Source organism: Belonocnema kinseyi, chromosome 1 (assembly GCF_010883055.1).
Source record: "Belonocnema kinseyi isolate 2016_QV_RU_SX_M_011 chromosome 1, B_treatae_v1, whole genome shotgun sequence".
In the NCBI taxonomy this organism is placed as follows: domain Eukaryota; kingdom Metazoa; phylum Arthropoda; class Insecta; order Hymenoptera; family Cynipidae; genus Belonocnema; species Belonocnema kinseyi.
Genome location: NC_046657.1, coordinates 121,422,238 through 121,438,206, shown reverse-complemented (window position 1 = coordinate 121,438,206; position 15,969 = coordinate 121,422,238). Strand labels below are relative to the sequence as shown.

Below are 15,969 nucleotides of genomic sequence, written 5' to 3'. Positions count from 1 at the left end.
TTGCAAAATAAGTGATAAAAATCCGATTTTTAGCAGGAACGTGCAACGAGAGGAAAAATACTTCAAGATCATGCTTTGCGAAAATTCCTATTAAAAATAAGACATTTATTTCCGAATAACATGATATGTATCATTTGGCATATGTTCGATTCCCACCTTTGTTGCTTTCTCCTGCAATGCTATTTTCTGTTTCAGCTTAGAATATTATATAAAGGTTTAATTGGATGTTTAATGTATTCCTATTTTTTATAAGAAAAAGTAGAAATACGTAGAAGGCACTTAAGAAAAATTATTTTCTCTGGCGCCTTGTCAACTTTACAGTCTTCTAGAAATTATAGAAACTTTTTTTATGAATACAGTTATTTGTATAATCTTTAAATATTGATGCTATATACTGGCTTGCTAATGTCTTACTGTAAAAATAAATATGGTAGTATCAAATTTTACAAAAAAAAGTTTCTCTGTGTAAATATAAAACATCCAAAGGTAGACGCATTGCACAACGTTCTCCTGATCTATAATATCTATATTACTCTGGCTTAGATTTAAATAAAAATATTAAAAAATAGAATAATTTCCTTTTTTTGCACATCTCACATGATGAAGATTTAAAAACAATAATTGAAATACATTTTCTATATGTTTTATATCAATGACTATTTATCTTTAAGACCTTGGTGAATTGATATATAAATTATTTTATTTTAAATGTTTGTCATGTTTGTAGGCTACAGATAATAAATATTTATCTCTGACTGGTCTGCGCATTGCAAAACATATAGAGTTAATGCAATAATTTACCCTTCTTTTGTATTAATTATATTACGCAGTAACTTTCAAAAATGAGAGAGAAATTGCGTATTGCTATAGGTTTTATTATGAAAAGTATAACATCTGGTGGTCGATTATTATTCCAATGCAAACATATGCTAGTGTTTGAAGAGAAATAAGAAAAATTTAGGTATAAAATAAAATTTGTTTCGTCTTTATGATCCATGATTCATTTAGTTACATTTATTTATGCGCATATAAATCAAGTGTTCATGCAGCAAGATATGTAGATATGAATGGTATAAAAAGACAAGCCAACTCGTCAGCTTCATCCACAACAGTTCTTTCGGATTGCGACGATAAGATTACAAATAATAACCATAAATCATGGTTCGGATCTCTGGTCCTTTTGCCGTTTTAATGCTGGCGATACTGAAAATTTCCGGAGCCACTGATTACTGCAATATTAGCACTTGCAGCCCAGGAACACACACCATGTGTCTTTTCAAAGTAAGTATTTGTTTTTTCTCTAAATTTTTTAATGATTTGACCCTGATTCACCTAAGTAATATCTTAAAATCCAATAAATGTATTAAAAGTGTTGATAACTTGAAGTACTATGGACCTACATTTATTTAACCAACATAGCCCGAAATTAATTTAACTGGCCCAAAACTAAATTTTATCATGCAATTTGAGTTTTGTTTACAAATTTAGAGTGCTGAACCTCAGTGCCAAGCATACAGTGTAGGATTAACTGCTGAAGAAAAGCAGCAAATTTTGGAAAAGCATAATGAATTAAGAAAAAAAGTAGCTGATGGATTGGAAACTGAAGGAAGTCCAGGACCACAACCAGCTGCAAAAAGCATGCCAAATCTTGTAAGTTTTGTTCAAACGAAAGAAACTCTTTTTAAATATTAATATTTCATTAGAAACTATGCACTATGTCATAAAAGAATAACCACGCGTTTGAATGATTAAATATAATCATTTAGTTATGAACTATTTCATTTAAATATTTTTTTATAGACATGGGACGATGAACTGTCAACAATAGCCCAAAGATCAGCCAATACATGCAAATTCGAACATGACAAATGTCGAGATGTTGGTATGTATAATTTGATAGCGACAAAGTTCCTATGGATTGGAAACATATAATGAAAAATATTGTTTAAATAATAAAATTTTGCGATTACTAAGAGCAGCATGACATCATACTTTACTTTCTTATTACAGAGAGATTCCAAGTTGGACAAAACATTGCCTACAGTGGATCTACTGAAGAAAATTATTCTCCCGACATAACGACCCTTGTGCAGATGTGGTACGACGAAGTAAAGTTATTCAATGGACAAGATGTTACCAATTTTAGGTAATTAATAACTTCGGTTGTTAAAAAAACTTACATAAACTATAAAGTAGTTAATTTATTTAATTTAGTATACCTTTTTGGTGTTAACCTTTTTCGTGAGCTCTCATAATTCTTTGTTGTAGAAATACTCAGTATATTGATAATCTCTAATCGGTTTTTGTTCTACTTCAATTCTAGTTTCAATCCAGGTGTTGGCCATTACACACAATTAGTTTGGGCTAAGTCTCTGTACTTAGGTTGCGGTGCGGTTAAGTACAACGAAGAAGGATTCAACAAAGTTTATTTAGTTTGCAATTATGGACCAGCGGGAAATGTCATTGGCGAACCAATGTACGAAGTTCGTTAAATCGATAAAAATGTTGAGTGATTTTAAAGACGATTATTTAAAATGATACGTTCCCTTGTTATTTCATATGAAATAATAAATGTTGCATTACCAAAAATAAATACTGAGTATGAAAATTTATTTACTTTTCCCCCAATTTCTGCGTTGAATTTTATATTTTCAGAATTATCGTTTGATGTGTGGAAAATTAAAATTGAAAAAAAATTAGCGCATTAAAAACTCACAGAAGACAATAAGCAATATGTGATCTTCTTCTCAATGAATAAATTAGGTTCACCAAAATTTTGTGAGCATATACTTTTATTGATTTTTCTATTGGAAGAAATATTTATGAGAAATAAGTAAAACTTAATGAAGGGAAGAGTTTACTATTTCGAAAAAAACACATTAATGGAGGACTTTTTAAGGGGGGGTGCAACAAAGCTCTAAAGAAACCTAGTCAAAATTGTGGTGATCTGTCGGTTACACAAGTTCGATTACAGCAGAATTTTATTTAATTCACTTTATTCTAATTCACTAAAAAAAAAATATAAATTATTGCGGTAGAATTAGGTGATGGTTGAAAGATTGCGGTACATCACTAGATAACCAAAATTTTTCCGAAAATTGACTTTTTTAATACGAAATTTTTAAATAATTAAATTCATGTTGAACAAAAATGATTCGTTCGGAATATAAATTTTCATATAGTAAGAACATGATTGGTAATTTAAAATAAAATAACAGACTCCCTGTACTGGTGTCTCGTCTTTTCCCTTTTAAAATGTTTTAACTCTAAATCTTTGCTATCTACCTGATTTTTAACTCAAGTAAAATTCCTAAAAGCCTATAATCTGCGGAAGAGTCTGCCTAATCTCCCTAAATGCTGGCTAAACCTACCTAAGTGCCTACCAGACCTCCATACAGGCTTGACCAATCTCTCGAGGTTCCTGCTAAATGCCCGCATAATCGTCCTAAATGTCCACTTAACTTGCCTAAATGCTGGCCTGACCGCAATTTATGCACATCTAACCTCCCTAAATGCCCAAACAATCTCTCTAAATGCCTGCGATCTCCCTGTCAACCAGTTTAGTATTCCTGAAAGCTACAAAGCTCCCTACAAGCATGCCCAACCTCCACAAACGCCGGCTAAACCCACACGAGAGCCAATCTAACGTCCCTAAAGGCCCGACCAATTTCTCGAAGTGCCTGCTATCTCCGCAACTGTCAACATAAATTAAATTCCTGAAAGCGATAAGCCTTCTTAAATGCCAACACAACCTTCCTTAATGTTTCAACTTCACTAAATGCCCATCAAACCTCTATTAATTTCCATCTAACCTCCCTAGATGCCCTACTTACTTCCCTCAATGCCAGATCAAATTCTCTAAATGCCTGCTGTCTCTAACTGTTATCGCAACTGGCATTTCTAAATGTTCTAAACCTCTTCCAACGCCCAAAACTTTCATTAATGCCTGCCTAACTTCCCTAAATACACGCTTGAAGCCTTGTCTACAAGATTCGCGAGAAGCTCTTTGCGGCGCCGCAAGACTCGGCGATGCGATGCGGCATCGTAACGCAAGGTATAGCCGTCTAAAGTGGTCGCAAGTGGCGCTGTTGCGGCAGCCAATTAGAGCTTGCTATCAAATGAACTGTTTTCTCGTTATGCTTCGACAGTCAAATATTTTTCGCCTCGACGCCAATTTCCTCGAACTCAGTGTCGACGATGCCACAAACGTGTGGTTGTACGAGGTTATGTGATGAAACGCTCGAATATGGCCCATGACATTCGACGCGATATCACGGAAGACGGTTGCCCGATAAATCATCTTCCTAACTCTAAACTCAACTGGCTCTGATACTTCTTACATACCCCAAACTAACGTAAATTCCTGTTCAAACTCCATAAATGCTCACCGAATCACCCTGAAAGCCCACCTTATCTTACTAATACCAGCCTAACCTCATTATTGCTTTCTTACCCTTCCGTAAAGGACCAACCAAACTCTGTAAGTTCCTGCTATATGCCTTAATTTCAATAAAAATTACATTTCCAAAAGCTCTGACCCTCCTTAAATGACAGCCTAACCTCACTAAATTCGCGTTTGAGTACCCTAAACGCCTTGTAACCTCCCTAAACCTTAACAATTAAACCTCCATAAGATCTACTTAACCTCCTTAAATGCCCGAAAAATCCCTCTATACTCCAAAAAGCCCTAAGCATCCCTGAATGTCTGCGCAACCTCCCTGAATGCCCGCTTAAACTCCATGAAGACCTGAACAATCTCTTTTAACGTAACTGGCTTCCCTGGAATCCCTACCGCTCCTTAAAAGTCTGCCCAACCTCTCTATATATGCGATGAGCCTTTGTAAGTGCCCCATGAATCTCCAGAAATGTCCGCCGAAGCTCCCTGAAGGCACACCTCACCTCCCTAAATGACAGTTCAAACTGACTGAATGCCAGCTTACCCTATTTAGAGGCCCGAACAATCTCTTTTAGTACCTGATATCTTAAGAACTGTCAACCTAATACGCATTGTTCAAAGCCAGCATAAAATATCTAAATGCCTGCTATTTCCCTATTAGTCGAATAACTAGCATCCCTAAGAGCTTCAAACTCCTTAAACTCCCTAAATCTGCCTAAATGCCTGCCCAACTTCCTATATGGCCGCCTAACCTTCCTAATTACCGTTTAATCTCTCTGAATGACCGACCAATCTCAATAAATTCCTGCTATCTTTCTATAAACATATTTGGTATTTCCGAAAGCTATGAAGCTCCCTCATTAAAGTCAGCCAATCGTCAAACACGCCAGCAAAACCACCACGAGTACCGCGCCTCACCTCCCTGAATCTCTGACAATTTTCTCTAAATGCCTGCTATCTCCGTAACTGTCAATCCAACTGTCATTCCTAAAAGCTCTAAGCCTCCTTAAATACCCTAAACTTTTCTAAATGTATGCTTAACCTTTCTAAATGCTAGACTAAAATCTCTACCATAAAAGAATGTTATCTTCTTAACTGTCAACCTAACTGGCATTCCTGTAAGCCCGAAACCTCCCTAACTGTCTACTGGGCCACTATAAATTCCCGCTTAACCTCCCAAAATGGCCGCCTAACGTCTTTAAATGTCAGACCAATATCTCTAAATACCTGTTATCTCCCTAACTATCAACCCAACTTGTATTCCTAAAAGCTCTAAGCCTGTTTAAATGCCCTAAACTTTCCTATGTGATTGCCTATCTACATACTCACTAATACTTCCTAAATGCCCGTTTAACCTTCTTGAGTGCCGGCGGAACCTGCCTAAATACCCTTTTATCTTTTTTAAATACTCGCCTGACCTTCCTTAATGTCCGCTTGACCTCTCTGAATGCCTGACAATTTTCTATAATTGCCTACTAGATTCCTGACAACCTAACTGGCATTCTTGAAAGCCAGACTAATATCTGAATATGCCTGTTATCTTACTAACTGCCAAGCAAGCCTAACCTTTTTAAATGCTCGCAAAACCTTACAAACAGCCTGCTTCATCTCCTTCGTTGCCGACAAATCTCCCTAACTTCCTGCCAAACTTCGCTCCGTATCCGCCTAAGCTCCATTATTGCTTGACCAATCTCGTTAAATGCCTATTATCTCCCTGTTAATCTGACTGAGAGTTTTTTCGTGTCGCATTGTAATCTTTTTTTTATTAAAAGACCATCGAAAATGTAATGAACTTTATACTGATCTTACAGAGTCTCAATATGCTTTCCTGGTGCAATTTGCCATACATTTAGGCCAAAAAGTTCTCTTTTCTCACAGATATTAAGGAAGTTGTTGGTTTAAAACCCGACCGCAGTGCATTTAGTAGAGTTTATTTTCTAGAATTTTCTCCAAAAATCCACAAAAAGAATAATAGTTGAATTGGAGTTGAATCCTACTTCTCAACAGTTTATGACCAGCGACTTCTCTATAGAATCAGAAAAATTAAATAAGCAGGGGAAAAATATGTACTTGAGATTTTTCCATTCTCATCATAGGAGGTATTAGATTTGTGTAAAGTTTGACCCCCTTCAGTTTTTCGTCAAATGCCCACACTTTGAGACCCTGTGAATCCGAAAAACAGGTTTTTACGAATGTTTCTGTATATATGTTTGTCTTTCTTTCTTTTATAACATTTTTCGAGCGAAAAAAATTTACCAGAGTTATAGCTCCTACAAAATTAAAAAAAAATAAAATAAAATTTTTCAACTTAATAACGCGCGATATAAAAAAAGTTAAAAAGCAAAAAAAAAACGTTAATTTCAGAAGGCCCTAAGAGATTATCATAACAACTTTTTGAATTCTTTCGAAAAAATCGAAATTCAAATTTTGACAGCACAACAAATATTGAAAAACAAGAAATTCCATTCTTCGGTCAAACTATGCAAGATAAAACACAAAATGTGCATCCAAAAAGATCTAAAAATTAGTTTTTATTCATTTGTTGGTAGGATACGTAGTTTTTTATTTATCCCCAAAAAACAGCATGTGAAATATAAAAATTAAATTTTTGGACAAACGACAAAAGCGAAAAAAAATAAAAAGGTAAAATTTGTTCACAAAAAAAGATCTAAAATTTTGTGATTAATCCTTATTTGATAAAATGGGTATTTTTTGTTTTAACTGTAAAAAATAACATAACACATAAATGTAAAAAATTATGCAATCAAAAAAGATCTACAAATTCGAAATCACACCTAGGGAGCGCGACTGTTGGTTCTCGCACTTCGCGCTCGAGAATGTATTTACCTCGCGCTTTGCGCTCGGTCTATGTATATTCCCGATACTTGTGGATAGACTTTTTACAACTGAAGCTCATGGCTTCGAAAATAATAATTTGGTGATTGCGAATTATCTTTTGTTAAAGCCCCTTAGCTTTAACGAACACATTCTCATCACGTATTTCGTGCTTCGCAACTCGAGTTTTTCGCTGAAATTGTATATCATTTCCATACATGTATATCAGTACAATTCATAACATGCCAGACTTTAATGTATGTCTTCGAGACAAGTTTTTAAGTCTTGAAGACATATATTTATGCCTTGAGTCGAATATTTATGACTCCAAGCGAGCGGCTTATAACTTCTAGTGTATACCTTTCCTAACAAAAAGGTTAGTTCTGCCTGTCATAAAAACTAATCTTTGTATAGTTTTATACAATATATATATTTATATCTTAAATCGTATTTTTTTCATCTCAAACCTAAAGTTAAGGACACCGACAACATAAGGCTCTAAATACCTCCGAGGGTTATCCCTAATCCGCTTTAAATTTTACATAATGTTTATATTCTTTATCTCCATTATATTTATTTTTAATGCAATATTAATATTGTTTAACTGCAATAATTATGTTCTTTGCATGGCAAATCTAAAAGTGTTATCCATTTTTTCCTATCGCCAACAGTTCACTAGATACTTGTAGAAAATCGCACTTTCCATGTTTTCTTACGTGAAATTTTTTATTCTTGTAGTTCTTGAGACTCACAGGTTTCAAATTTTGAACAGGCAAATCATTTATCACAAAATTACAAGTTATATCAGTCGTAAGATGCCAGTAGTGTCCATCGTTCAGACAAGTCGTAGTATGATGGAAAATAAAATTTACAAAGAAAAACTTTCGTAATTTTGACCCTGAAAAATATTGAAGCCCTCAATTTGCAATATAACTTTCCTTAGAAAATATTCAGCTTACTTCTCGAGACCTAAACTTTTCGTCTTGAGATAAGTCCATCTCGAATGGTATTAAGATTTACAATAAAACTTCTTGTCTCAAGACAAGTCCACCACGACTTGTCTTTAAAATCCGCCATGAACCTTAGTTATAAACTCAAGCAAGAGATAGTCGTCTAAGAGACAAACTTAAGACGATTCAAGTCGAACTCAAGACGAAATATTTTTACTTGGGGGATCCGTCTAGAAAGAATTCAAATTCCTTTGAAGGAAAATTTCAAACGTTATACTACTTCAGATTTACAGATTCTGACTTTTTAATTAAAAATTACTAATTTAACACTTAAGAAATTTTCATTTACCAATTTTCATCTGATTAATGAGTCGAAAAAAGTTCAGCTTGAGACAATTTTACGCCGACTTGGGACTAAAGTAAAGGCTTAGTTTTGAGACACAGACAGACACCGATGTCTTGGAGACAAGCTCAAGACATTACCAAGTCAAACTCAAGTCGAAGCATTTTTACTTGGGTAAGCACGTATTTTCATTATGTCGTTAAAAAAATGCGTATTCTTTTAAAGAAAACGTTGTTTAATAAACATTATATTGTCAATTCTGCCTTTTTTCAAAAAATGAATCTACTCATTTCCAATTTAATTTTTACGATTAAAATGTTGCACATACGGTCTACACAGCAGCCTTACTGTTTTTTAACTTCTGAGTAATATCCCTAATCTCAGTGAGACAGACTCTCTCAATTGAGTTTTCTATCGCATCGTGCTCTACATCGCAGTTGTGGTGTTGGTGTTTTATGCAAAATAGGTCATCAACCTTTAGCATCGATGTGTTAAATGGTACTTCATGTGGTCCTATTTTCTCATTACTGGTCCTCCTTTAGGTACGAAACGAAATGCATTCTCGTAGTAGCTTTCAACAAGGAACCTTATGGTAACCTTAGTTTTGACTTTGAGGATGACCTTTATGGTTGTTTCACGCGTTGATGAGAGTCTAAACTTTGACCTTGACCATGGGACTGTTTGAGGGTCACGACCTCGTAGGTCGGGTAAGTGAGGTCAATTTTTAGCTTTAACGAAAAATTTTACCCAGAGGGTTTTTGAGGTTGCTGAGGCTGAATCTGTATGTGATGAAGAAAAGCTTCATTTTTTTGACCGGCATTCCATTAAAAAGTAATTGACCTTGAAATGACCTCGAACGTCACTGTGAAGGTCGCATTGAAAGTCACTACTGTATGTGCCTTGTTGCACTTGACATATTCGGTCGTTACGAAAAATTTTTGAAACCTTCTCTTCCCAAAGGTAAACAGGCCTCTTATAAGCCTAAATGACCTTCCAGTGAACTTCATCGTCGAAGTAGACTTATGATGACCTAAATACATATATGATTGTACGATTTCCCTTTATTTCGATTTCTGGTGACCAAATAAAGCTTTTTATCATAAAAAAGTTGACCTTAAAATAGCCATGATCAAGGTCCAAATTTAGGTTCTAGAGTGCCTATTTGAATGTAAAATTTTCCGTTCTTTCAATTGCCGGTGTCAAAAAGGGTCGTTTTCAAATTAAAAAAGTAGACCCTGAAACAACCATGATGGTTATCCTTCAGGTCAAGATTAAGGTCGCCAACAGGTTCGCTATTAAAAGAAACTGCGGGAATGACCTTGACCTTAGTAAAAAGTACCTCATTTAAGAAGCTACAGGTCTGTTCCGCTACTACCTGTTCCACTGTATTTATTTGTTTTGAAAACCCATTTATATAAATTAGAATATTTAAAATAGTAAGAAATTATGGAATGAAAAAATGTAATTTTTTATTTTGCATTATTTTTTATACTTTCAAAATTTGAATTTTCTAGAAAATTCAAAAAGTTTTTATAATAATCATGTGTGACATTTAAAAAGCAACATTTTTCCTTTCTTGACTCTTTTCATATCGTGCGTTATTTGGATCAAAATGTTCATTTTCTTGTGTTTTTTGGAATTTTGTAAATGTATAACATTTCTGGTAATTTTGTTAATTTTATAAAAAAAGTCTGAAGGATAAATTGTTTGTCTTTTTGAATACTATGAATATCCTTACAGAGAATTTTCCATTCTTGAAAAAAATGATTTAAAAATTATTCTCAATGCGGTCACTTTTTAAATTTCGATCTAAAATGGCTGGATAACGAACTTGAGCTTCACTTTAAAATACTAAAAGAGGGTACCAAAAGACAATCCAATCTATTAATTCTTTTGAAATTAATCGTGCTAATAAACTAATAATCTACAGACACACTAACTAACAAAGAGACACACGTTCGTGAAACTCTGTTTTTCGGATTCAGGAAGTCTCAAAACATTTTATGTGTGTCTGAAACAAAGAAAAAGGGATGCAAAATTAAGACATAAAAAGCAGCATGTTGAAAGGCGGATTTGGAATATGGTCAGGAGTAGGTCTGATTTTGAATGAACGAGCAAAGCAGCATCTTGGAGACTATGATTTCGTATCCCCCAGACTGCTGTGGGCTAGAATGAAAGTAAGAATCAGAAGACTATTTATCATAGCATACCACGTGCCAGTTGATATTGATCCCAGAGAAGTTAAAGACGCCTTCTGGGACACTTTAAATTACACAATAAATATTTGCGAACATGGGGAAAGAATAATTCTACTTGGAGACATGAACGAATGGGTGGGCATCTACGTATTAAACGATAATTCCGAAAATATAAAGTTCGAGGCAGACATTTGGGCAAAAGTAAATAAATTTTCATACTCAGTATTCATTTTCGGCTATGCAACATTTATTATTTTATATGAAATAATAAGGAAACGTCTCATTTCAAATGATCGTCCTCGAAATTACATAAAAATTTAAATCTAATTAACGAACTTCGTACGTTGGTTTGCCAATGACATTTTCAGCTGGTCCTAAATTGCAAACTGAATAAACTTGGTTGAATCCTTCTTCATTGTTCTTGACCGCGCCGCGAGCTAAGTACACAGACGTCGCCCAAACTAATTGAGTGTAGTGGCTGACTCCTGGATTGAAACAGAGATTGAATAATAACAATAAATAATTTAAAATTATCCATAATATCAAGATATATGATATTTAATTTTTAAGTAGTGCTGTTTTTAAATGGGTTTGAAGCAGTGGTGCCCGTCCTTTAAAAACGGGTTACGTTATAAATTTTTTTTTGTTTTCTATAAACTCAAGCAGTAGCACTGTATTTTTGATATTTATATATTACTATTTACCTGAAAGTTGTAACATCTTGTCTGTTAAATAACTTTACTTCGTCGTACCACATCTGCACTAGTGTCGTTATGTCAGGAGAATAATTTTCTTCAGTAAATCCACTCTAGGCAATTTTTTGACCTACTCGGAATCTCTCTGTACACCGAAAAAAATATGTAACTATATTAGTTCGATAATACCTTGAAATAATACGCTTCGCATAAATTAGAACTAATATGGTTACATATTTTTTTCGGTGTAATAAAGAAGAAAATCTGATGTCATGTTGCATTCAGTAGTCGCAAAAATGCTAAATTTAAGCAATCCTTTTCATCATCTGTTTTCAATCTATAGGCTCTTCGTCGCTACCAAATTTATTATATCTGCAAAGTGGAGAGGATTCAGGTCATGGATACTCTACCCTAAGACATTTTAAGGGCCCAAGGTTTTAGTTGTCTGAAATGCTTCAATGTCACAACGTTAAAGTTTTGGGGGATTCGAAAATACTATTTTATATTGTTTTTAATGGTACATTTTGCCGGATTTTATAAGTCAAAATAACATTGAGAAAACCCTTATGGACATCAAAGGCCAACGAAGCGGATCGCTTATGTTAATTCAATATGCAGACGAGGGGTTAAAAACAGTTTATTATCGTCTGACCAAAACGTACAAGATCTGGCATGATGTTTGCAGCTGGCTGTGGACTTCTTCAAAGTTAGCTGTTTTTCATCAGTTCATCCTACACTGTATGTTTTGCAATATCGCGAAAATGAAATCAGAGAAAGTACTAAAAATCTGAACTATAATGTATTTTTACTTAAATTTAATATTAATTTCAATTTTACTGAAACAATCCGAAAGAACGTTTGTGCGTGCAACTGATGAGTTGACTTACCTTTTTTTACCTTTTACACGTGTATTACTTTCTACACGACCACTTGATTTATATGTGCACAAATAAAGTCAAATAGATTATACATTAATATTAAAGACAGACTTCTATATATTTGTATTAAAATGAAGATCTGGCAGACGTTACCCTAGTTCCGCACATGTTAACATAACTCACCTCGAAAATCTAAGAAAATCCATAAACACAAGCGCGATTTTATTCTTGATAATGCTAATAAATGGACAGGTGGTCAATTGTAGTTTTTGTTTCGTAATTACAACTTATATTTTTTATGAATAAATATACTGCAACTTGCAATACTCTCTCGTCCTCTTAAGCTATTGCATATGATATCTTTAAGAGAAACATTAACGATTGATTGCGTCTCCTAATATTTTTACACGTGTATTCAAATTTTTGGCGTCCCTTGTGCACCTTTCCGATTATATAGGTAGTTTCTTTTGATTTCTCAACCCTTGTAATAAAGAAGTATTAGTGAGTATTGGATATTAAATATTTTTTTGTGAATACGTATTGGAAATATAATATTTTTTCGCCAATGAATTATTGGATCTAATACTTACCAATACTTATTTTTCATAAGGGCACATTTCACAAATGATTTTATTTATATTTTGTACAGTCATTAGCGTATGCATTGAAGGGTTAATGATCAACTGTACGATATCTATGGGGTAGTATACCAAGGGATAGATGCAAAGCTTCTCAGAAACACATCCAGTCTCGCGTCCTATTTTGGGAATCGAACCCGCGCCATCGTGGCTACCAAGGCTGTAGTGTTGCAGCATAAGGCAATCACGTTACTGTCTGATTCACGAAGACTCCCATTCCACAAATTAGTTTTTATTGTTTTCGCAATATTCTTTTTTTCAGTTATGTACACCTTATGGAACAGGCCCCATATTTCTAGCGAATGAACGGTCAATCGGGCTCTGCTGTGGAAAAATCTTTACTGTACGAAAAAAATTGGATGTTTATGGTTGAATAGACAACATTTAAAGAGCCATTCCGTTCTTACAGAAAGTCGAAAGGGCCTCCATAATTTTTTAGGCATAGCTATAGAAACTCCTATTCAATGGCAATTCTAATTTTTATAAGAATATCAACCTGAATATCAAGATAATTAAAGTATCCTTCCGGGACTGTTATTCCGATCTCTCTGTGATGGCCAAGTCGACAACATTTTTTTTGATCATCTAAAAAATTTGATGTCATAAAGCAAACCTAGATGTGAAATTAAATTCAATTACCTGAAATGCATCATTAAAATGCAATCTGTTTTTTGAAAATTTTTAATCACGCTCTCTTAAAAAACATCCCTTAGTTCAATTAATCAGTAGACACAATAATTATTTCTTATGTGTGAATTATTATGCGTCAAATTATTTATAAGTTTTTTGGCTTTTTCTACAGTCAGTTTAGATTCAAATAATAACTTGATTACAGATCATTATAATTTTTACATTTTACGATTCACAGAAGTAAAAATGTTTCGACTTAAGTTCGACTTGGTGATGTCTAGAGTTTGTCTCAAAGACATCGATGTTTGGCTGCGTCCCAAAACTATTCCGAGATATAAGCATGCGTCTCACTTTTTTGGTCTTCGCATGGTTATTCCTAAGTCGTCGTAAACTTGTCTCCAGATGAATCTTTTTTGACTCAGAAATTAGGTTAAGATTGATTAATGCAAAATTTGTAATTGGTAAATTAGTTATTTTTAATTAAAAAATTTAGAATCTTCGGATCTGAACGTCTATATCCCAGACAAATATTCTTCGAAACAATGAAAACTGTAATTTTCTGAAAGGATCTTACAAGGCATTAGAAATACGTAAAAACAATAGTCCGGGAGCTAGGTACCTTCCCGTATGCAATAATATGTCCAAGAAAAGTTAAGGGTTATTCTTATGTATTTTGAGCCGCTAAATTCCTTTTACGCCGGGGACTCAACATTAGCGCATATCAGGTTGTAAAATATATCTCAAGGAACAAGTACGTTTTTTAATTTTCAAAAAATATTTATTAGGTCAAAAATTATTAACATCGAAAGTTGGCAAAAAACATTACATTTTCGTCATTCAAAAAATCATAACTTATGAAATACGCAATTAACGAAAAATTTACTACAAATCTTTTCTTCTTTAAATGAGCCATATATTCAGAAAAAAATTGTCCGACACGGTAAAATAATTTTTTTATAATTTGTTTACACAATTGCGATTTAAATAAAACGTACCATTTTTTCAGACAAGCGACCGACATATTCAGATTGAGCGGCTCAAAATACATAAGAATAACCCTTAACTTTCCTTGGACATATTATTGCATACGGGAAGGTACCCAGCTCCCGGACTACAAACAACATTCACGGTATAGTCGTCAAACAAGTATAATACAAATGGAAATCCGTATATAAATTGATTGAATATATACATTCAATCAATTTATTTACTTTATATACAACAAACATATACAACATTGTTTAACCATTAACTTTTATTACCTTCAAAATAACCCTTTTTGTTAGGGCAGGTATACACTCGAAGTTGTGAACTTCTCGTGCAAGAGTCATAAATATTCGACTTAAGAAATAAATATATGTCTTCAAGGCATAGAAACTTTATACCAAGGCATAACTGGAAGTATGGTTCCGTCTCAAAACTCAAACAGGTTGAAGTCTTACTTTTAGACGTCAGCATGTCTTAATTGGGGGACTATTCAAGTCGAAACCAAGTTGAAGAATTTTTACTCGGGTAAGGTTCTAACACATCTGGCTGTTCTATGATTTTGTGAAACTGACTACAAACACTACTCAAAGGCTTCCGAACACATTAAAATAAAGAACAACAGGCATTATTTTAATTTATTTGTTTTAAATCAATAATGCAAAATATGAAAGGTTCACGGCTAAAAAGGTTGCCCACTTCAGGTACCGCTCATTTTCCATTTGCCTTTGAATAATAACGTACTTCTATGAGTGAAGGAGTGAAATACCTATGTCAACGCAAAATTTAGAAAAGTTTCAAAGTTTTAGAAGACCTCGTTTAGAAATTATACATGCAAAAAAGTACGCAAAATGTCTTCTTCCGCAATCAAACCAAGCGAAAAATTTGAAACAAAAAAATTGTCGAATAATATTAATAGCAGTTTTTAATAATTGAAAAGTATAGATATTAATTATATTGAGTTAGAAATTATCAGAATTTAGGGTAAAATTCAATATTATAGAGGGAAGGATTTGAAAATCACTTCAAAGTCTGTCCCAGAAATTTTTGGTTTGGTCACGCTGCATTAGTATGCCCATTTTTATATTTTTAATTATTTTTATCTAGTCTGCATAAATTTTTAAAAGATATTTGAGATTTACTTGCTTTCGATCAATTATTTTCCTATAAGGATTAAGTTTTTGGCAATTATTTTCAAACTGATATTTTTAAAGAAAAGGCGAAATGTACTAAAATGAACAGGACATACAATCATCCGTTAGATAAAATGCATGCTGCGTTATCTCGAGCGTTTATAATGTTTGCAGTACACATAAAAACATCAAGAGCTGCACGCATCGAGCAAAGTACTTCTGACGTATGTTGCACTGATTATATATCTTCAAAAATATCTAGATCAATAGAACAATGTGCTATTTTTGA

The 15,969-nt window shown here is 33.7% G+C and overlaps 1 protein-coding gene across 1 annotated transcript; it reads left to right on the top strand.

Annotated features, from left to right (window-relative positions):
• The first annotated feature begins 1,241 nt into the window (after window positions 1-1,241).
• LOC117173775 (venom allergen 3-like) lies at window positions 1,242-2,492 on the top strand. Its single transcript, XM_033362419.1, has 5 exons — window positions 1,242-1,281; window positions 1,489-1,650; window positions 1,801-1,882; window positions 2,011-2,146; window positions 2,324-2,492. The coding sequence occupies exons 1-5, from the start codon at window positions 1,267-1,269 to the stop codon at window positions 2,490-2,492; spliced, it is 564 nt and encodes a 187-aa protein (XP_033218310.1). The 5' UTR covers window positions 1,242-1,266.
• The last annotated feature ends 13,477 nt before the right edge of the window (window positions 2,493-15,969 follow it).